At 46.0% G+C, this 23,174-nt stretch overlaps 6 protein-coding genes across 7 annotated transcripts; 2 read left to right on the top strand and 4 right to left on the bottom strand.

The window, feature by feature from the left end:
- Window positions 1-1,027: 1,027 nt before the first annotated feature.
- GL218_07374 (putative fad binding domain-containing protein) lies at window positions 1,028-3,268 on the bottom strand (the record flags this gene model as incomplete). 2 transcript variants are annotated; one of them, XM_033584126.1, is made up of 4 exons in its annotated part: window positions 1,028-1,805; window positions 1,972-2,161; window positions 2,243-2,634; window positions 2,724-3,268. In XM_033584126.1, 4 exons carry the CDS (start codon window positions 3,266-3,268, stop codon window positions 1,028-1,030), a joined length of 1,905 nt encoding a protein of 634 aa, XP_033432728.1. The 2 variants fall into 2 exon arrangements, with proteins under 2 accessions (XP_033432728.1, XP_033432729.1); XM_033584125.1 differs by having other exon boundaries at window positions 1,028-1,793.
- Window positions 3,269-4,405: 1,137 nt separating this feature from the next.
- On the bottom strand, window positions 4,406-5,654 carry GL218_07373 (Phosphomutase-like protein 3; the record flags this gene model as incomplete). Its single annotated transcript, XM_033584124.1, has 3 exons — window positions 4,406-5,137; window positions 5,187-5,405; window positions 5,460-5,654. The coding sequence occupies 3 exons, from the start codon at window positions 5,652-5,654 to the stop codon at window positions 4,406-4,408; spliced, it is 1,146 nt and encodes a 381-aa protein (XP_033432721.1).
- Window positions 5,655-7,589: 1,935 nt separating this feature from the next.
- GL218_07372 (Protein BRE4) lies at window positions 7,590-13,051 on the bottom strand (the record flags this gene model as incomplete). Its single annotated transcript, XM_033584123.1, has 7 exons — window positions 7,590-7,989; window positions 11,346-11,569; window positions 11,631-11,888; window positions 11,945-12,066; window positions 12,125-12,353; window positions 12,407-12,578; window positions 12,639-13,051. 7 exons carry the CDS (start codon window positions 13,049-13,051, stop codon window positions 7,590-7,592), a joined length of 1,818 nt encoding a protein of 605 aa, XP_033432722.1.
- Window positions 13,052-15,685: 2,634 nt separating this feature from the next.
- Window positions 15,686-16,414, top strand: GL218_07371 (Nuclear transport factor 2; the record flags this gene model as incomplete). Its single annotated transcript, XM_033584122.1, has 6 exons — window positions 15,686-15,695; window positions 15,801-15,818; window positions 15,895-15,959; window positions 16,019-16,090; window positions 16,146-16,247; window positions 16,307-16,414. 6 exons carry the CDS (start codon window positions 15,686-15,688, stop codon window positions 16,412-16,414), a joined length of 375 nt encoding a protein of 124 aa, XP_033432723.1.
- Window positions 16,415-18,747: 2,333 nt separating this feature from the next.
- Window positions 18,748-20,242, top strand: GL218_07370 (putative transporter C11D3.18C; the record flags this gene model as incomplete). Its single annotated transcript, XM_033584121.1, has 2 exons — window positions 18,748-20,028; window positions 20,078-20,242. The coding sequence occupies 2 exons, from the start codon at window positions 18,748-18,750 to the stop codon at window positions 20,240-20,242; spliced, it is 1,446 nt and encodes a 481-aa protein (XP_033432724.1).
- Window positions 20,243-21,560: 1,318 nt separating this feature from the next.
- GL218_07369 (L-saccharopine oxidase) lies at window positions 21,561-22,705 on the bottom strand (the record flags this gene model as incomplete). The annotated part of the gene is made up of 2 exons (XM_033584120.1): window positions 21,561-21,817; window positions 21,910-22,705. 2 exons carry the CDS (start codon window positions 22,703-22,705, stop codon window positions 21,561-21,563), a joined length of 1,053 nt encoding a protein of 350 aa, XP_033432495.1.
- Between the last annotated feature and the right edge of the window lie 469 nt (window positions 22,706-23,174).

Raw genomic sequence — 23,174 nt, 5'->3', positions numbered from 1 at the left:
CGGATAGTATCCGGCGGACGAGGGTAAGCGTAAGTTTACCGATGCTCGGGGCATGGATGTCATGAGCCTAGGTCGGGGTTGGACGGGGTTGGACTGTGCCAGGCAGACCGGGGCCGTTGTCGATTGGTTTGGGTGGGCTGAAAGACGAGGTTAACAGATTTAGTTAACAAACTTGGTTGAAAAGGCTGAAAGCTCCAGTAACTTAAGTTATCAGCGTGTCAAATAAGTAAGATGATGTATAGCAAGGTATCATAAGTCTTTGTCTGGAGAAATAGAAAAAAAAACCACCTTGACGCGCTCCGAATAATTTTTAAGAGTGGTAAAGGTACGTATCGTTGCGGGCAAAGTGTATGGTTGTTGGTTTTTTGGGTGGATAAACGATTGAAAGGTAAGAATCACTAAAGTTGGTAAAAGCAACGATTCAGCCCTCCTTCTTGCCTTTGGCGCAACCACCAGCTTGGGCCCTCCTCTGGTCTTTCCCTTCATGGGGCTACAATTGTACTTTCTATTTCGTACTTAGTGGGGCCAATGTGATCCACTATATTTATTATATGACCAATCAACGGAAAGCGGGACAACGTTAGAGCCCTTGTAAGAGCTAAAGAACCTTACCTAATACACTATTATTGCGGGAAGCCACCCGAGCCACAATATACAGTGTGCATAAGAAAATCGGATAGCCATGTTTGAATTTTTAGTTATATCTATAAGATTCAACGCCATGTGCCGCTTAAAATTTTTTAATTCACTCTTATGTATAAGCATCTTCCCGTATATAGTGGCGTATCAATTATTGCCTTCCATCTAAAAAACCAGGCTATCATGAGTACCTAAACTAGGCACTTTGCAAACATTCAAAGTCTAGAATGCTCCAAGGTAACATCTAAATACAAAGGGATAATGAATATAAGCATCAATTAATATTTACAGGTTTGTCTTACTATCAATACCTATATATTGATCTCATATAGTCCAGCATACCTATGTAATCATCCTCTCCTGAGTCACCCTCTAAGGCTCCCTTCATCTACCTCACTTTCCTAAATCCCCTCCTGACCTCCGCCGAATTCGCTCTACACAACGGTCCATTTTGCGTAGGCATCTCATCCTCCGTAAGCACCACCCAGTCCTCACTACCAACCGTCGTAGGGGCATAGAATACTCCCCAGGGGTCATATCGGCGCTTAATCCGCAGCAGTCTCCCGTAATTACTTCCAAAGAAGGCCTGTTGCCAGTTCGGCTCCTGGACGTCGCACTCGTTGAAATATGCGCCTGCTCCCGGCGACACCGCGCGCCACTTGTCCATGGCGCTAGCTAGCTGCGCGTGTGTCGCCTTAAAATCGGCTGGCGACAAGCCCCGTAGCATCGAGTAGTCGTACAGGTCGGCGTGTATGATGGCCTTGCGGAACGCCGGGTTGACTGCGTTGTTGCCTGGGTATCCTGCCACCTCTTCGGTCGGCTTCATGTGGATCCCGTGGAACGTGTAGCCCGCTTCGATCGACTCCCGGATCGCGAGCTGTGTCGCCTTGAACAAGTCCGGGTCCTCGAAGTTGGCGCGCGGCCACAGACGGCTGCCGAAGCGTGAACTACCTGGGATATCGCCTGTACCCCCTGTGAGAGACGCCCAGTTTGTAGCTGGATGTGGCACCTGGTTAGTTACATTTAGCCCGATCGCGTTTAAGTCGTTTACTAGTGGTTGCACAAATTCGAATAGATATTCTTCTGACACATTGGGGAGTTCGATGTCCGCTGTGAAGCTGAAGCTGCTGTTACCGAAAAGGCGAGACACGTAACTGTCTAATACCCTACATGTTAGTTTCCTGAATAAAAACATAAAGATTTGCTTCATCCGGTATATTTCTCAACCATGGATAGGCGCAAAGACCAAAAGACGGATGTTGTGACATACTATGAGTTCGTTAGTATTAATCCATAAATACAGGCCTGTCAAACGACAGCTCTCATACGTACCATGCTGTACCGCCATTGTCGACTATCTTCTTACCAAACTCATGGTATAGATCGAAACCCTTCCAGAAATTTTTAGTATCACTCGGTCCAGAGATATTAAAGCCGCCTGCAAAGAAGGCTATGGAGGATGCTAGCACTGTTGTCGGTGGGTGAACCTTGATTATGAAAGATGTCACAACGCCATAAGTGCCTGTGCCTCTATGGTTAGCAAATATCATACCTCGACTCAGACTATAACAAAAAGCGAATAAATGTATAGGGTATTGCTTACTCCCCCCACCACCTCGAAGCGCGTAAAACAAGTCTGTATTCTGATGCGGATCAGCAGTGACGAATCTGCCGTCGGCCGTCACGACTTGGATGGACAGAGCTTGATCAGCACCAAGGCCATACTTAGAAGCTAAGGCAGAATGTCCACCACCTGCTATCCAACCCCCATATGCTCCAACGGTATAGCCTCCCGCAACTAGTGCCGTCATGTTATAGCGGCTCATGTATTCGAACATCTCCCAGCTCTCAATGCCGGCACCGACTCTAGCTGCCCTACCATTGTACGCTCCGATTCGATAACGGGGCAGGAATTCGAAGTCTTTCAGCCAGTGTGTCCAGATACTGAGACTCCCGAAGCCGGACGATCGACCGACAAAATCGTGCCCGGTGTTCCTATCAAAGAGGGCCATGATATTAGTCCAGTCGTACTCTCATATTGCAGTAACGTTCGCGCTGGTATGTCGGCAGCAGGACGCACTCACTTGATGACTAGTCGCAGGTTCCTGTTTCTAGCAAAATTAACAGCGATCTGGATCTGCCTCACCGTCGTGGCGTTAACGACATAGACAGGGAAAGCACCCTGTGTACAGTTCCCACCAGCTTGCTGCCCAAACATTGTGTGGCAGGTATCTCCCTCGGGCCATTCCGAAAATACCGTGACGGGATCGTTTATGTAAAAGCGAGTAAAAGTCGCATTCCACATGAGGTAAGTACACGCAGCGTCGTCCTTGTAAGGCCCGTCATAACATACCGCCGCTGGCGGGACCCCCTTGATCAAGGCCCCTCCTAGCGAGCGGTTCAGCCGTGACCATTCTTCATCGAGAGGCCAGTTAGGTGTTCCCGGGTATTCTCTACAGTCCGATCTATCATCGCCGTTCGGAGATGCCGCAGCAGATATATTGCTAAAAGCTATGGCCGAGAAATCGCCAATATCATCCTCTGTAAGCTGTTCAGCTTCAAAGGCAAAGTTGGCGTAGACTAGGCTCGTGAAGAGCACGAAGAGCGTCTGGACAACTAGGATCCGCATCTTTGCCAGTGGGCGGCAGAAATATGTCTCTAGAATGATATACCTACTTGGGAGGTACCAAAAAGGGGGGTTATGATTGCCTCGCGTATTTATCTACCAAGATTCATGGCGGCTAGAGCAACCCTTTATCACATCATCACTTACAGAGGAGCTACGGAACATTTTTTTTCTTACCCGAATTGTTGCTAATACTTACTCATCAGAATACTGTGCTCGTTCTTGCAGAAGTGGGACATTCCCGCTATACTGCATGCCGGTGAGGGTGTGTGAAAATGTTCTCAACAGCCAACAACGAGCCGAGGCGCCCGCAGAGTTCGTGAGACGACTCGGCAGCTACAAGAGCACCTCATTATGGCGTGCAACATTTCAGCCTATGGATCTAATAATTGAAAGAGGCCGTTCTGGATGACCTGACCTATGTATCAAGATATGCCCCTTACGATATCGGCAAGGCGAAGATAGTTATTTCCGTCGTTGAACGTAAACTGCAAATACCAGTGGCTACAAGAAAAGTCTTCATGACTATCAAGGTAGGACCCGGGCTATCGTATGTTCGCAGCGTAATTTGGAGTGGCTCGCTTGAAACCCCCCATCAGGGCCGATATCAGAAGCAGCTGTGGTATGTTTGTATGCATGCAATTACCTGGTAATTTTCTTAGTGCAAACGCTGGAAATGGTGGATATCTGTCGAAGACGGCAGGTCCTAAGGCAAGCCGTCTTGACTCCAACTAATACGAAGCAATCAACATCACGGATTCTTTCCATCTTCTATATGTATAAGCGTTGGTCATCCTAGGGTCACTTCCGGACTTCGCAATGACGCGGTGTGAAGATGTGCCCAAGCTCCCAATAATCGATAGTTAGGGCTGGGCTTACAAAACCTGGCACTGGATGTGTTCTATATGCAGCAATATGTCTTGGCTAATAACGCACGTGAGCCTCCTCCCAAGAATTTCAGGAGCTTTAATAGACCTCGTGGGGGCCCACGTACCCAGGTGGATTATTGGGCTGAAGTTTTCCGTGTGGCCGAGGGTCGCATCCGGATGAAATGGTCGTAGTATAGGTACGACCGTTACACGCTTATTGCGTTAGGATATAAGCGAAATTATAGCGCTTATCTTTCTAATATTATACTAATTATCCAATTCTTGTTTCTGTGGCCGTGGACGCGGCTGATAAAGCAGAGGCGCTTGAGCAGACGCAGCCTTGGCCTGAGATACTAGTAACCGGAGGTAAGCTACACGTAGCTTCGGCTATCCATGACTCAATGGTAGTAGTACTAGGCTCAACATTACGAAGAGTAACAGCCTTGACGAGCGCCGGAATTGCTTGACCGGTAGACAAGCTGAATTCGATGTGGCCCAATACTTGAAGATTTGCACGGATCTGGCCGGAGTGGCTTGTGATACTGATCCAAGTGCTATCGTCATTGCTAAAGATATCATCCAAGACTATCTTCGTCCTCTTTAGTTGCGCTTCAGATGTTTCCCCTTCATAGCCCTTCCATAGATCGTCCTCCTCGGTGAACCCATCCTCGAATCTAAATGCTGGAAGGCGAGCTTGGATGTATGTTTTATTCGACCTTTCATCACAAGTGCGCATGGATATGTCCTCGCGAAGATATTCTTTAACCGTGGGCGCGAAAGGTCTATCTACTGGAACTTCCAGTCCATTGAAGGTAAGGTTTGCCGTAGTGGCTGAACGAATTAAGGGACTGCTGTAGTAGGACTGAGGCGCCGGAATCTTCTCAACAGCCAATGCGTGTTTCCAGAAGTTATTCGCCTTGGTACATTGAGCTATACCCGCCTCGGTCAATTGAGCATCCCTCCATACGGTACTTCCATTTCCTTCCAGTGGACCCCAATAACACTATTTCATTATTAGAGTATATATGATAAGTATTTTATAGTCAACTTACGTTCCAAGCGGGTGTGCCATAATAGCTCTCTGCCGCGTTGTGGTAGCCCTCGCCATGGCGAGCCATAAACAAAACCTTGTATTGCGTGTTTCCATCACAATCTCGATTCAAAGTATTGACGTAATAAGCAAACCGTTCCCACTGTGTTTTCATTCCCTTGGGGTCGAATACATCGTCAGTCAGATACGACCGATTGATAAGACCATAATTAGTCTCAGCCTACTTATTGTCAGTTGTGACCATTACTTATAGCTTAATCCATCTGAACCATACATAATCGAAACTCTTAGAGTCAGTAGCCGGGTCATCTTGTTGAAAGAAGCCGGAAATCGTCGTGTATTTAATAGTCGAGTCTTCACCGCGACATGCGTCTCTTTGCTTTTGATCCAATTTTCCGCTACTCTCCCATTCCCAACCGAGACAAGTTGGGCTTAGAGAAAGAAGAATGAAAACGGTAGAAGCCAACATTTTTCAAGCATTAACGACAAAAAGTGATAGTTTTACATTCGCTACCTATTTATTAAGGAAAAGCGGGTTGAAGAAGGGAAATAAAGTGCTGGTATGTCACTAGATGTTGACGATACGGGTCTAGGGGAGGGTCTAGGGCAGTACGCTGGGCGCCAAGTTTCGAAGAACCTAGCGGGCGCGATAAGTACCTGTTCCTAGTGTAAAGATTGAAGGAGATAGCTTTTAGGCTTCGAAAGGAGATGTTGAATATAAAACTATTTCATATCCTCACCAATCTCATTGATAATAGGGTCGGTATTGGCGTAACGGGGGGTATGGGAAGGCAAGTATTATATTTGGTGATGTTAATGTTGGTGGCCATCTACCTCATACAATACCCCTACTTTAATAACAATCCAAATACCACCATATACACACCACAATCCCTCTTCTTTAGGTACTTACTCCAATTACTTATAAGCCATTTTCGTCCTATTAACACAATTAGCAAAGAATAGCTCGATATCGAAATGAGAATAATGAACGACTTTACCAGTCATCCGCAGTCAGGGGATAAAAGCTTCCAATCATTTGCCGACCGGGATTAAGCTTGATGAAAGTGACCTTCTTAGGCAACTTTCCCCTGCGCTTATGCTTCGATTTCCATTTGCAGTTTGGATTCGTCGGGTCAGTAACTTCTAGGATCGTGCCGAACATATATGGTGCTCTCGCAGAACTAATAACAGTCGAACGGACACTGGTGCTCTGTCAGGTCTTCTAGCACTATATGATGTAGCCGATGGATAATGAAATTTGTTACTTGACATACTTTTTGGCGGTAAGTCGCACGCCGTATGGAATTTCATGGTTAGCGTAACCGCTCGTCGTTTCTATCACTAGACTCGGGTCTCTGCCATCATCGAGCTTCTTCAGATTTGAGTGTAACCTCCATTCGTTGCGAATATTCTTGAGCACCCCTTCGGAAAATATCAATCTAGCGAGTCCGGTGAGATTTCGATGCTCGTAATTATCAGGCTCAATATTTATACTCCTGACTCGTGATCGCTCGAGTGCGTCCCAATATACTTCGAAGTTATGATGACGATATTTCCACAGACGATTCTCATAAGCTAGTTATATTTCATTTAGTAAGGAGAAGAGATAGAATCATTTCAATGTGAGGGCATGGAGTAGGGATGGAAATACATACACGGGCTCCGTCGACTTAGGTCGATAGTGTTGGTGCGCGTCGCAATCGCCGTGACTCCCCTTGGATTAGAATACACCTGTTTTCCATCAAATGCAACACAGGAACAATCCACGTCGAAACCTGTCAGTATTTCACTAATCGACTTATAAAGTCTAAGAATGATCTGATAATTACTGGTTAATTGATAACCTTATTGGATATTGTTTCTCCCAAGAGCAAACGAAGAGTAGATGCAAAGTAAATTTGGTCTTGTTACCTGAACGTGACGGTATGGCCACCTAGGCGCGATGAACGTGATGGCGTTCTCCGACCGCAACGTTAGGCCTTTATCAGGTAACATATGCTGGTTCTTCCGCACCAAATTTTCTACCTCAATGATACGCCTGATAGCTATATCTTCATTGTCGATTCCGTACAAGAATATGTCGATATCGCTCGTGCTTGCGGTATGTCTAGAAAACTAAATTAGTGTCCTCCGCTCATAGATAGGTAGATACAACACCGGTGAAGCTGTAAAAGGGGGGGGGGGGTTGGTTATTAAATACTGATAGTAAGTTTCGGCCGGCGTTTCTACTGCTGAGTTATCTTGTAGGTCCACGTCTACGCGACGGGATAATAGGGGGAGGAGCGCGGAGGACCCAGCCACCACAAGGTTAGACCAATCTAAACCAGCCAACATGCCTATAGTATTTGTGATGAGAGATCAAGGAGCTTTGCTGTTATAGATGAATGAATGACTGCATCGACTAACCTCGAGTGAAACCGTCAAAGTTATCTTGATATTCCTCCAAAGACGCGGCGATTGCGAGGCTTTTATCCTCCTCTCGCTCGTAGCTTTCTAACGGCATCAAATACCGGATTTTATCAGCTAACTCGTAATCTATTGTGCGAATCCTAAACAAGCTCTCTTGCCCATTGTAAACTGGAACAATATTCGAGAGACAATCGATCTCTGCGTTTGGACGGACGAACTCATAGCGTAGCCACTTTTCGTAAGTTAGGTACGGCTGTAAGAGCGCGCGCGTTGGAGTCTCGGGATTCTGGTCAAGGTATGAAAGGAACTGCGCGGGTGTTTCTGGAAGTGAAGGAGCAGACTCAAAGTCATCCTCTGTGCTTGTAGTCTCTTCCTCTGATGAATCCGAATGCCTAAAATGCCTCAAGTGATTTACATTACTATCGCCAGAACTACCTGAGCTTACGGCTTCTTCCACGGCCTCTGTGCTCCGCGTACTCAAAGCACTCAAGGCAGACTGTGTATCATTGAACTTTTGAGAGAGCTTAGTTCTCAAAGCCTTTGCATATCTTCGGAAGCGGCCCATCGCCGCTGATGTATTTACTCGGGGATTTATAGCGGCGGTTTTATGACGACTTGTATGGTTTTCCTGAGAAATATTTGATCGGCGAGTTTCTACATTTACACAACAAGTGGTGAGCTTGAATTTATACTTCTCGATTTCTGTGCCTATTAAATGATAGTTGTGGGGATTTCACCGGTGGAATTATTGTATTCCGAAATGTGGTCAATCATGATTAGTTAATTTCTATCATGGTATTAGATTTTCCGGCTGTTCTGCTTTTCAGCTGAGGTCGTTATTGCCACCTTACTGGGCATTGCAAACGTGCTTAGGTGCCCAACGACAAGCGAATACGCGGCACATTTAGAGAAAAATGTATAATGAGTTGCTAGCAGGACTATATGCTATGGAACATCATGAATATATAATCAACGGAATTATTATGATTTGACTGATATTATGGAATGTTCTTACAAGCCACTATCAGAAAGGTCGCGACCTAAATACCGCTTATGCAGCACCTGCGAGAGGTTAGAGTTGGACGTGCTGCTTTGCGACGAAACTAGCCAACAAGCTATTGGCTGGATTTCAGAATATGACGACCCTGACTGTCCGTTCTGTAGCCTCATCTCCGAAGCGGTTGACCGCGCCTGGGGAACATCAGATAGGGGTCTAGCTAGGAAATGCGAACTCTTCATCCAGAGTCGGAGTCCATTGTCCGTCCAGGAAGACGGCTACACACGGCATCCCCATCCAAGGATTCTGTTGGCAACTAATCAGGAGCCCCCAAAATTCCACCACAACCAAAGGCCGTTGAGACAGGTTGATAGGGCAAAGACGGGGTTTATCATTGCGGAGATCGAATCTCTACCGAATAACGGATCAGAGGTAAACTACCTCCCGCGTCGAGAGATTGGAAAGCATATCGATATCGCACTTGTAAAGGACTGGCTCGACGAGTGCCAGAGACACCAGCATTCTAGACCGTATAGAGAGCAAAACGTTGATAACGACCTTTTTCAACCTCAGTCGCCCTTTCGTCTTATTGACGTGGATAGGGAATGCATAGTAGAGAAAGATAAAAGATGTGGTTATGTTGCCTTATCATACGTTTGGGGTGATACTCCTACCATCCTCTGTTCAGGAGACAAGGACAGGGAAACAACTCCTATCCTCGTAACACTCCGAGAAAATATAAAATATATGAAGGCTGATAAAAGCCTGTCCGAATCAGGGATAAAATCGCGATTAGCAGGGCGGATTCCTCGGACAGTTAGAGATGCCATGGAATTCACGCGACGAATCGGGATGCGATATCTGTGGGTTGATACCCTATGCATCATCCAGGACGACCGTAAGGATAGGGATCGACTTATCGCAAGAATGGGCGATATATATAACTCTGCGGCTATGACTATTATCGCCGCAGCGGGCAAAAACTCAGACGCTGGATTAAGCGGCATTAGCCCTCGGGCGGGACGTCCTATTAAACCGGTCACTGTAATAAATTCGGAGGGGACGGTTCTTAACCTGTCAGTTTGCTTGTCATCACTTTGTGAGGAGGTTCGAAGAGAAACTTGGAACACACGCGGTTGGACGTTTCAGGAACAGTCTCTATCGCAACGTTGCCTGTACTTTACCGCAGACGAGCTCTTTTTTAACTGTAGCGAATGCCAACGCAGAGAGGGTTATGATTATGCAGTAAAAGGAACAGTTAATAAAGAGGTGAAAATTGAGGTTAGGACAGGGCCGCCATGGTGGAACAGAAATCTGAGACGCGATCTCGACCCAACACCGTATCATTATTTAGGGGGTACGTGTGGTAGGGAATTGGATGCGCAAACCTATCAAATTGCGGTGCAGGAATACACCCGAAAACATCTCACCTACCCTTATGATATCTTTAACGCGTTTGAGGGTATCTTCAACAGGTCCGAGATCACCAGAAGCGCCCCTTTGGAAAATTTAACCATTCGTCAGGCGCAGGCCATCCCTTCTCACCTGCTTTACCGAGCACTACTCTGGTTTCCCGTACACGGGGCAGAGAGGCGGCCGTGCAGAACTAGCGGACTAACAGGGAAGTCGACTGAAAAATTCTCGTCGTGGTCATGGTATGTGTGTGTTCATTTGTTATCTGCTATGCTAATCAAGTGAGCGAACGTCAATTTAGCTAATGTAGGAGATAATAGGGTTTCTTGGGTCGGCCCAGTCGAATTTGTCTTCGCAGATAATCACTGGTTGCCTAGGAAAATATCACAAGCTCCTGTTAAGCGCGTACGCTTGCATGTCCCTATCGTACGTTGGTATTACGGGGGCTCAAAACTGAAGCATTGGACTACGGGTGTTTGGAAAACCACATGCGAAGGCCAAGACTGCGATACAACCAGCGAACATGGTGAGAAGGAAGTTGCCCGCACTAAAGATTATCTTCAGTCTCGTATTGGAATAGATGTCAAGGCGTTACTAGACGGCTCATCGGGAAAAAGTATAAAAGTGTTTCATAGGCTGAGTTGCGGCGAGCTTGGGTTCTTCGCGCCATATGTAGCAGCCCGACAATTTCATGTGACGATTGCACCAGGTAGTCTCGTTGGAGAATTAGACGTATCCGGCCATTCGGGGGAGTTCAGATTCGACGATGGAGACGAACTAATAGACGAGCTCGTTCCTATCGTCGCTGCTGATGTTACTAGAAGCACAGATGCGCAATCGATCTTTTTGGGTCTGACTACGCATAGGGGCGTTTCGAGGAGAGTAGGAATTGGATATGTATATTATACAAAAGAAGACTTACCTAAACCGCAGTGGAGATATAAATTCTTCAAAATGAAATAAATGATCAACAGCATGCCAGGTAGCTTCATTATTATCTTCTAGATCCTATCGTCTTGCCACCATCATAGCATCATATCTCATATAAGTGTTCAGTTCGTATAATACTGGCCATTCACATCATCCGCCTAACTCCAGACATCATACCTAAATCATCCATAAGAGACTTGTAAGTCGATGCCAAAGGCTTCGTAATCGCCATAACCAGAGCTAGCAAAGGTATAAAGTATATGTGATCACAAATAAGGAGAGGATATTCATTCCATTAGCCCATCTTCATCCGTATATGGGCAATCGAACCTAAAACACTCCTGTTAGCCCCCTAAAGACATATACTTGCGGGGTAGTCAGCAGCCAAAGAAAACAGAACCAACTCACCCCTGTTCGCCAACAATGGCCTTTGTATACTTCTCAAGTTCCTCTAGCTGCTCGACACAGCCCGTCAAACTTTCATTATACGAATAGCTGTATATCTGAGCCCATTTTCTCCCTTCTAATTTTTCATCCACACTAAGTCTTCCGCTTGCCGCAAGCTCGGCCTCTAGAACCCCCATTCGGTCTAACAGCTGCTTTCGTGTGGCTGCAGCACTCGGCAAGTATTTCTGTCACGATCAGTTTATAAGCTTCGCTAAACAGATTTATCGTGCTTTTCTTTGGACTTACGGGTACTTTTCTATCTGCCCGAAGGGCACCTGAGAGAACATAAAGATTGGTCAAGATGGTTGCGATTGCGTCTCTCCTATGACCTAGCAAGTCTGCAGCGAACTCGGTATTATCTCTGATGAAATGCGGGTGGTAAAATAAGGATGCCTGACGGGCCGTGACTATATACTCGAAGAAGTGCTCACAGGCATCAATGAGTGCGGAGTACGGTAAAGGATCGAAAGGAGCTCGCAAGCGTATCTCATGACGCGTGAGGCCCTGGTTGCCATTAATCGGTTGGTTTTGCATGACTATATGGAAGGTGATAAGCTTACTAGTAGTTGTCTTAATCTCACGAACCCTTCACGTAAGCGTCCCTCGAGTATCTCAGAAGCTCGTATATCTTCTTTAGTAGGTTCATTTCCCTCTTCATAATACACATATCTTGATACGATGCCTGTATATATATATTAGAGGTTAAATTGGATCTTTCGCACGTACCCAGTATAACTTACTTCTATACAGGATACTACAATAAAACATCATAGTAGCTGTGGCCTTTCGAAGATCGTGACGAGCAACAAACGGCCATAGAACCCAATTAACAGTAATGGAGGCCACAACACCAACTATCATAGCGACTCCGTGTGTTGCAGCAATTGTAGCTGGAGAGGGCTTGCCTTGGGCGGCGACTTCTGCTAGAGACACGACCGTAAACGATATGCATCCTACAAGTCCAGATCTCTACAGCGCATTAGGCAAATGTCGAATTTCACAGAAATCGTGTAAATACTTACTGGATGCGTGCTCTGTGTATACCTGTAAATCATGGGAAGCATGAATATAACAGCAAACACTGCCATGACGTACGGATTGCCATCGCCAGCCGCGTACGATAGGCCCGCCCAAAGAGAACCAAGGACAGCACATAACACTCGCGTTATCAAGTCCTGAATATTACCGCCAGTACTGTAGGAGTCAGAATTCGTCTATGGGCTTAAGTTGATGAAGAGAGATATTTCTACTCACCGAGGTCCCATAATAAGCCAAGCCATTACAACTCCCCACCAGACTTCATCGCCATCCCACCACCCGTTAGCTCGATAGATCCAAGCAGGTATGGACAATAACGAAGTTATCGCTGCGGTTTTAAGCCCAAACCGCGTCTCAAAGCCCTGTAGTCGATGTAGAACCCTCCAGATTTGCTGTCGCATGCGATTTCTTTTCGTACTCCATTCGTCCTCAGGCTCACTGGCCGTCATTGTAGCATACAAAGTATCGTGGTCTTTACTAGCGTCATCATCGTCCTCTCTCGGTAAAGGCTGGAAGTCTCTGGATTTGATCTTTTGGATGATCGCTGCTATGTCGCTGAAGCTTTTAAAGTACGAACCTGCTGTTAAGCCACCTCGATCATGTCGAACTTGGGCATTTGTGCGGTGCATTGCCTTCCAGAAAGGATAAGACGGGCCATGAAACTTTGGATATTTCGATCTCCTCTGTTGCATCTCGTTGACTTTTACTAGCAATGCCTCAATTGCTGTTGCCGCTTGGTGAACAGGCCGACAGTATGTGAAGAGTCTAACGACCTCTGGGGACTTCGCATATGTAGGGGGCAACCTACCGCTAGCCAATACACTGTCTTGACACTCGCTGAAAGCTATGATACGCCTACGCAGCTTTACCAGGGAGCCCGGAATATCGCTCGACACACTCTTCGGAGGACCGAGATATTGTCGATGACCGCACATCTCCATCAAAATGGCGTCGCAGCTTTGCAAAGCGGTCTCCATAGACAAAAGGAGTCTCTCTGTCGGCTCGGCTAAGTTGCTAGCAACAAATTTAGCGAGCTTATTTTGCTCCTCACTTTCCGTGTCGTGGCATTTTTCTCCCATATTTAAAACGAATTCATCTAGTATAGGCCGTTCCCGACTTAGCCTATCCGAAGAGGAGTCATCTAACTCATCAAGGATTCTTGTTTCGCCATTCAAGCTAAGTAGCGCACGAATAACGCCTTGGATGAGATTACGAAGCGCCAACACGTCTTTTGGGTCAAAAAGCGTGATAGAAAAGTCGATCACGAGATCCCTATACGCTTGTGAAATACTTACAAATGTTTGTGTTAATCTTCGCCGCGTCCTAATGCTTTCTAGTCGGGTTAACCCAAGACCATCCTTGAAAATGATTAGCTATTGAAATTTTGGATGGGAAGGGAAGGATTACTAGCATGACAGCAAACGCTTGATGGAGAGCTACAGCCAACGGACGGGCACCAGCATCCGGGGCCACTACGCAACATATAACAAGAGAGATGGCCTGCCCTAGAACCCAAGGAATGCCGTAAGCGAGAAGCTTAGACCAGGAGACCTCGCTGCCCGATACCTCTGCTAGACATGTGTAACAGATCGATATCCCAGCACATATGATGGCTTGGTATGTGCGAATATAGTACGAACGAAGGCAAGCGATAGCAAAGATATATATGAAAAGGAAGACAGCGAGGACACCGCCATATCCAACACGCGCCGTTGCTGTGGCGGTAGATACCCATAACCCAAACGCTCCCCATCCTAACCCAGTTGCCGTACCTATTATCGTTAGAATAGTCCCGTCGACTTGAGCTCCTAAGGTCCTCCCGGGATGGTTGAGTATGGTCGATATGACTATGATATAACTGTAACGGCCTAATCTAGCTTGAACACGAGGGATGAGGCATAGTATATATGCTATGAAGAAAGCAAGAAATGACTTGAGCAGTCTAATACCAGCTCTCGTGGTAATGACACGACGAATAACCCCTTTTACTTCGTGCCATTGCTTGGGTAGAAAATTGCGCACAGATAGGGGGTCTCTTTTCCGCAAGGCATATGGAAGGGTCAACTCAGCCTGCTTTATGAGGTCTTGAGAGTCAACTTCCTCGGGGGGGAGGAAGATGGCATCGAAGAAACCATCACGCAGTTCAGTGACTCCGTAAGAATCATTTGCATAATGTTTATCCTCCAAGGTCATAGACCTCTGAAGGGCTGGATGGTGAGAGATCTGAGGGGTTTCAGTACGAGTGTCAAATATCCTATCTAGAGAATTCGTCGAAGAATCGCGAACATGGCGCCCTGGGGTAGGGCTATGACGATGCAAAAGACGAGAGAAGCCGCCATCAGCATGTGGATTCTTGGAGGAATTCTCTTCGGATGAAACGGCATTCTTGTGTTTCTCTTTGTTCGACGCCATTATTAATTGATATATGATATGTTATAAACTTTTATAGGTAACTAGAGATTGCTACTCGGGCCATATAATAAATAGATGGTAACTATTAAAATTCATGCTTTCAGAGAAGTGACCACAAAGGTGACCGGTGTAGTGCAATATGTGCAGATGATATGTACAGATGAGTAGATGAGTAGATGATGGGCTATTCTACAAGTGCAAGTTTAAGGATATTGTGACTCGAAAAGTTTATACACATTGGTAAATTCACTAAATAACTAGACCCAAGTCCATTCAATTCTTTCTACCCTGTTGTTTAGGTAGGTACTTCCAATTTGGGGGCAACAAGGTAGCATTTCGACGTCACAGTCATAAGAGACCCACATACACGCACCTGCATGTGTATAAGGTACATACAGAAAATTTGATATTTAATGCGTTACATAATCAACCGATCAACCGATAACGATAATTGCCTAACGCTTCACGAAAAAAAGATCGTACTTGGGTACCTACTTTAGGTACCTAAAAAAATAATAAAATTTACCCCGCCAGCACCAGCACCAGCACCAGCGTAAGCCAGCCAACATAAGCCACCGTGAATATCCAAACAACTTTAGCTCGCATAAAGTAAGTGGAGACGTCTTCTAAAAATGCCCCTCCAGACCTGAATGGCCTCACTTCTTTTCTCTATCTCGTAACCATCGTTTTAACAACAACAATAAATTTCTTTCCCTTACTCCCCAAGAACTTCGTCATTCTTGGTTCGAAATATTCTCAAGCTAATCGCCATATTTCGTAAGGAATACTCGATAAACCTCTGATCACTCTTTTATTACGTCGACCAGCTATTACCCCTTCCAATTTCCAAGATGGCTCAAAGTAAGTGGTACCCTTCGTGAAACGCCTCATGTTACTGCCCAACAAGCCCAGCCTATTTGGTAGAACACGAGGGCTTCAGAGTCCATTCACTAACATGTTGAATAGATCCGGAAGAAGTCGCGAGTATGTGTCTCTTCGAACGCCTCTTGCGACTCACAAGCATTTCTGCCTACTGAACTAACACCTACTTTCTATTTAGCTATGTTCGTCCAGTACTACTATAACCAGTTCGACCAAAACCGAGCCGGTCTAGCAAGCCTTTATGTATGCGCATTCTCGAGTATCTCTCCATATCAATAAGACGTAAACTAATAATTCTACAGCGTGAGGCTTCCATGCTGACTTTCGAGTCCGCCTCTTTCAAGGGCACTCCCTCCATCATCGAGAAGCTACAGGTAACTCAATCAATAGTATGATATTTTCAAGAAGATAGCTTACCGTCTATTCTAGGGCCTACCGTTCCAGCAGATCAAGCACCAGGTTTCCACCATTGATCTCCAGCCCGGTGTCGCTCCCGGCCACATTCTGGTCCTCGTGACCGGTCAGCTTCTGGTTCGTCTATATACATATTCTATCTAACCTTTTGCTCAAAGCCTAACCTATATAATTAGGTGGACGAGGAACAACGACCCATGAGCTATACCCAATCGTTCTACCTGGTCCCCGACAACGCTCAGTACTACGTCCACAACGACATCTTCAAGCTTGTCTATGGTTAGACAGATAATAGAACTATGCAGGTCCAAAGGGCTTCCGGGGCTGGAATATACTGGATGTGTGATTGACGAATCACACATACCCATGGGGAATAGTTGTTTGTCATAGACTACCTATCTACTTGCAGAGTTGTGTTAGGGAGGTCATTTCCTATCAACCGTGACTCGTTATTTTCAGATAGGTCGTACAGAGGTTAATATATTTCACGATGACTTCACATCCATCCAGATCCAGTTATTACTCGTAACACCACCAAGCCGTATTTATTGTCGGGTACGGTCTTTCACTTTTGAGCCTGGCTATTCTACGTAATTTCCTAGGTGTCTTCAAGTGCTAGTGCGCTACACAGTTGACTTAATACAGTGACATACCCGAGGATATATATGGCCCAGACTTGGTAATCTTATATTCTGCAGCCGCCCGGAGAAACAGCAAGCATTCGCGTACAGTTTGAATAGCCTGCGCGATCCTCTCTTCGTAGTATGTATGCGTTATCCTGAATCCACATCTACCTGGAATCGCAACCCCTACGGTTAATCCTTGATAATAAAATCAAGAAAATGAGAAAATGAAAAACCGATTAGTGATACTGAGATATCGCTAGCCCAAGTTTAGGGGATATTGAACAACCGTGTCAGAAATATCTCATAGTACAAGTCTCTTAAACCTTGCCCTTCTTTAAGACAAATATGATGCTGGCATGCCGAATTGTGGATAGACGATGTGCCACCGCCACCGTGGTCATCGAGATGGCTGAATAATTTTGCTAACTTGTGTACTAAATACAAGGTTCCCGAAAAGGCAGACATTTGCAAAGCCTTGCTTGCTTCGGCCGACAACGTAGCGAAATAAGGGCTACCTTGGAATAAGCCATTTATAGAAGCCAACGAAGAGACTTGAAGCTTGTCTTCATTAGAAATACGACTAGCAGCTAGAAGTGACTCTGACGGCGTTGTTTTAGTTACCGGATCTCTACATTGACACTCGATTTTTATAAGACGATATTCTAATTGTTGAATATGGACCTCCTTAAGGACGTAGATAGATTGTTTGAACATTGCAAGGTAATAAGGATAAATATGAGCGAGCCTGCCTTACGCAGTTTATAAGCTTCGCACTATGGAATGCGTTAGCCCACCTTCTGCCGTCTTTCTTGGAACTCAGGATCATGGAGTCATACTGTTCGGAGTATTAAAGTGAGTTTACAATGCATCACCTTGATCCCACGGACCCGAAAGTTAAGTAGAGCTCATTTACGCGATTGAGCAGGATATACTAGCACAAGTCAACACTATACTGATATTCACGAGGAGATTAAAGTCAACTTCGAGGTAGCACGAGTATTTCCACACCTAGTAAGTAGCGAATAAAAGTTCAACGCTCAGAACCACAGGAACCATAGGGATAACAGACTTGTAGCACTCAACTATCGACACATATGTGGCTCTCGCAAAACACCTACAGTAAATATGTAGATACCTTGCCATTCGTAACAATTGGATCGCATACCAGCTTAAAGTTCGTCCAACCCGGATCATTATAAATAAGAAGATTTTGCTAAACGTCAGATAGTTTGACTCTGCTAGACTTGCTGATGTCTAGGACATACATTAAAGTACTAGGTTACTTGCTTTTTTGGACGATGGAATCGAGTGCTTTCTTTAACCCAGCAAAATCACAACACGGAACCAATAGCCTTTTGGCGATAGTTCTATAGTTATTAATATGCGTGTCTTCCAAGACAATAACTCCAGGAGAGCCACCGAGCCTTGAGATCCGATGGCACCCGGATAACCCTACGATCATACGGGCTAACAAAGGTGAAGAGACGACAGATATATAGCCTGCTCAGTTCAATCAATTTTTTTTCTTGGGAACGATTATATCCTACTTCGTCGGTAGGTTATTAGCGCCCATCCCTCTAGTAAAGTGTTGGTCCATCCATTAATAATAATAATATCAATCTAGGTATTATAAAAACCTACAAGCACACGATAACCCCGGCTGTAAAGAACAAACCATCCTCCTCAAAACCGTCCATGTTAACATCTAGCCATACGCGTTACCATCCTCCCTAGCCGCGGAATTGCAGCTTACTTGGGTATCGTGGAATACTAGCTCGCTCGCGGTATACCCAGAACAGACACTTGCCGGAAGATCGTGACCATGGTATTGACCAGCACCCCCTTACCCCAGCTTTTACCCCACAGTCCCTCCACATTCCTCCAAGTTCCCGACTAACAAAGACCCGAGGAGCAACAATAAAAGACAGGGTATAACCAGGACATTATTTCTTGGAAGCTTCCTTCCCGGTAACCACTATAATTCTTCCATGATGGAAGAAAAGGAAGCCTCGGTCTCGCTGCACGAGAAGTGCGATAATGAGCACTCTGTCTCGCCGTCCTCCCCGGATGGAGTTACCCACGACTCGAAATTCGAGAAGAGGGTCCTCCGCAAGATCGACATCCGGCTGCTACCTATCCTCGGCGCGCTGTACACCATCGCCATGGTCGACAGGAGCAACATCTCCGTAGCGCGCATCTCGGGTCTCGACGAAGACGTCGGTCTCAACGTCGGGAACCGCGCCTCCGTCGCGCTCCTCGTCTTCTTCATCGGCTACATGATCTTCGAGCTGCCGAGCAACATGATCATCCACCGCGTGGGCGCCGCCAACTGGCTTTCGCTGATCGTCTTCGCCTGGGGCCTGGTGTCGATGGGCATCGGGTTTCTCGACAACTGGGTCGCGTTGGCCGTGCTGAGATCCTTCCTCGGCGTATTCGAAGCCGGCTTCTATCCCGGATGCGTCTACCTGATTTCCTCCTGGTACAGGCGATACGAGGTCCAGAAGCGGCTGGCGACGTTCTTCATGACGGGGTCCGCGCTGTCTGCGTTTGCGAATATTTTTGCCCTCGGCCTCATACAAATCTCGAAAACAAATACTACTTACAAGGGCTGGAGGTGGATCTATATTATCGAGGGTGTTATTACTTGTGTTGCGGCTATTATTGCTTGGTTCATCATCGTCGATTTCCCGGATTCGCACCGCAATAAGTTTCTCACTGTAGAAGAAGCCGCTTTCGTAAAGGCCCGTCTTGCAGAAGATCGCGGGTCTGAGGAACGCCAGAAGGTCACCTGGGCTATTTTCGTCGAGACGATAACCGACTGGAAAGTTTGGTCGTTCTCGTTGATGTACTCGGCTGGTGCCGTGGGTGTCTACGCCTTCCTATTTTTCCTACCTCTTATCCTACGTAATGGGATGGGATATTCCCAAGAGCTCGCATTCGTCTTGTCGGCCCCGCCAGCTCTATTTTCCGTCGTGGAAGGCATGTTTGTATCATGGCTGGCTGATAAGATGCGTCTACGAGGACCATTTGTCATCGCTCAGGGTCTCGTCGCAATCATCGGCTTATGTATGACGGGTTTCCTCAAGCAACCCGTCCCAAGGTATATCGGGACTTTCCTAGGCGAAGCCGGGGTAAATGGGCTTGTGGTCACTACCCTCGCCTGGCAGGCAAATAATTTACGTGGTGATGCTAAGCGCGCCTGTGCCACGGCTGTCTTGATCACTCTTAGTGGCCTTGGCGGTATCTATTCGTCCCTGGTTTTCCGCCAACAAGTTCGTGGAACCCCCCTAAATTTATAGGCATATGCTGACCTAAAGACAGGACGCCCCTGATTATATACCTGGTATAATAGCTGTGATGGCAATTTGCGTCGCTGCTGTTGTTGCCGCCTGCATCTCCATAGTTCTCTTGAAATGGGAAAATAAGCGTGCAGACGAAGGTAAAAAGATTATAGATGGTCATAATGATTTCCGATATACCATTTAAAGAAAATTAAAATAAGAAATTATTACAAGCTATAAGAATTATAGGTGGAAGTAAATGGGCCTTCGATGGTGTACGAGAGCATGTCCAATTCATTAGATCACTACGGCCTACGTCGCGTTCCTAACGCCTAAAAAATGTTGCGATAATAAACCCGTAAATATTTTATGCCACTGAAATGCTCAATTGATCTCGAGCTATCACATGGCATTCATTGTCGTATCCTGTATGATATAATATGATGTGTCCAGAGAAAAGGGGCGAATAACTTATAAGCACACCACAGTATTATATAAAAAATCTAGTTCAAAATAGAAGTCATAGAATTGAACTAATTATTAATATAATATCCACTTTGCTTCGGTATATCTGTTATACACTATTCTGGTGGGTTATCATAGTCTGGTAATCCGAAGCTAGCATAAGCCAACTCCACTCAGGCCACGATGCCCTCAATATGAGATAGGACGCAAAAAAAGTTTTTCATCTAAGCGGGTCAAAGAGAAAAAAAATGAACTTGAGTCATTTTGAAGCTCCTAACTGGAATTGAACCAATGTTTTCGGAATCAGAATCCGACGTCCTAACCACTAGACTATAGGAGCTGCTTTACTTGATAGGTGACGGATTGTGTTATTCCCTCTATTATTTCAGTCAGAAGCATAATCACTGTTACTAAAATCTCGAATCTGAAAATACGCATAACACATCATTCTCTCTGCTGCAAGCTGCGGCTAGACATGTTAACATCCTCATTCTTTCCATATGTATTTGAACATCCTCGCCAACCTCCGCTAGGGGCCGGTTATATTATCATATTCTCATATATACTTGGTAGCGTCACTCATAATAACCAGGTACATCTCGTAAATCACCACGGGGAGTATATGGGGTTACGATTGGGATGACTGCAAGACTTAAAGTTAGCAAATTGTTTATTTGGTTATCCGCGAAAATACAAAGACAACTGCTACTATTTTTCATCCGTCCAAGTATTTAAAAGGCTGGAAATAAAGGCTGATATAAAAATCATACTTACAATCTCGACTCCAGGCCCACCGTTTAGTATGCTCCTCAGATAGCTCTCCATGAAGCATCTGAACTACGTACTTTCCAATAATAGGCAGAAATTTGTACCCATGAAAAGAACCACCGGCTGCAATATACAGGTTCTTTGACGCCGGATGTGGCGAGATAATCCAATCTTCGTCTGGCGTAGCGATGTCCCTATATCGGCATACCTATCAGTCCAACTAAATCTTTCCTTTCCAAATTTCCCCGAAGCTTCGGGGGTTGGGAATTATTAGGGAGGAAAGCTAAAACCTACCAGCAAAGTCGATACGACTCAGGAGTCATACCCTGCACCGAGTTCCCGAAGAACATATCTCGAACTTTTGCCGAATTTGCCTTCAAAGCGTCCGGGAGGTCTCGTGTCCACGTCATACGGTCGCTTTTTGAGAGCGGTGGAACCGAGATCTCCTGCTTCGCCGCCTCGCTGTAGGCATTGCGAGTGTACGGGAATTCGTGCGTACACTTCGCCAAATCGGGGCCACCGAGACTTCCAGGTGGTATACACTCGGCTACGTAACCCACTATAGTTAGCACAATAACATGTAGTCTCATAAATCTAGACATAGACACTGTAGGATCCTTGTTATTAAGAGCGACACACCAGGAAAGTCTCCGTAGGGGTGAACGATAACTGGTGCGTCTTTAAACATGTCTAGCCCGGCGTCGCCGCGCGGGACCTTGAATAAGCACATCAATACGGCTGCTGCTTTCATCCGGTTTCCGGCGTGGAGGTCTGGATTTTCAGGGGCACTCTCTGCGAGAAGCCACGGCGTGTAAGCGCCTGAGGACACGACGATACGTCGGGCGGAGAACGACCTGCCATCTGTCGTCGAGACACCAGTGCATGTACCGTCCGAATCGAACTCTAGCTTCTCTGCCGTGCCGACTTCGTATCGGACACCGCTATCAACAGCAGCTTTAATAACAGCTTGTAGTGCCCCAGCTGCGTCAGCCCACCCGGCTTCTGGACTTAGTATACACTGCTCAGCCCCGCCCTCGAAGCGGCAGCTCCCAAGAAGTGGGAAGCGGGTACGCGTCTCATCCAAGCTAAGGATTTCAAGAGGTGCCTTTCCGGGGCCTAGTAGAGTCTCGTAGTTATCCACGAGCGTCTGTGTCCTAGCAGCTGTGATAGACCAAAGTGCTCCTGTCTGATGGAAGAAGGGTGTGACAACGGGATCTGTCTCGGACCACGCATCCTTGGCCTCGAGCGCTAGCTTCATGTACATCGGGTCATCATATTCTGCCCTTATGATCTTGTTAAAATCGTGCGCAGCCGCAGCCGGGTCCGGGAACGGCGCTTGGTCGAGTAAGATCACGTCGGCGTTAGGGTCCGCCTCTTTTAGGAATTTTGCCGTCGATGCCCCGAAACATCCAGCGCCGATGATTAGAGTTGCCATAATAAATCGCGACTAACCTTGGTTGGATTGATTTGAAAGGAAGGTATAGTTACTTATTCTACTCAATATTACTATAGAGCCTAGGTTATGAAGAATGAGATTGGCGAGGGTTAAAAATAGTAAGGTAAATATTTTACAAGACTCGCATTAGATCGGGGACATACATATATTTAATTAAACCGCGATCCCGGATATGTTTTCCCTCAATTATATCTGTAGTCGAACTTGAAAGTATGAGAAATAACTAAAGACAAGCTTCCTCCGTGCCAACTAAAGGGGACATCAAGAAGCGGGGTCTACACCATATTCAATGCTCCTCTATTTGCATGCATTTGGAGATAACTCTTATTCGACAGCTCATACCCTTTCTATGCGATCAATTCGCCGTCTTGTGTGCCGCGGCGACACACTATCATTTTACGTAGGTGCATTTTTGATATAGTAAAGGGTGGTAGACTTATCATACTGG

The sequence above is a fragment of the Daldinia childiae genome (genome assembly GCF_008694065.1).
Source record: "Daldinia childiae strain JS-1345 chromosome Unknown Scaffold9, whole genome shotgun sequence".
NCBI lineage: Eukaryota > Fungi > Ascomycota > Sordariomycetes > Xylariales > Hypoxylaceae > Daldinia > Daldinia childiae.
The sequence above is the reverse complement of the archived record's forward strand: the minus strand, read 5'-3'. Positions and strand labels throughout refer to the sequence as shown.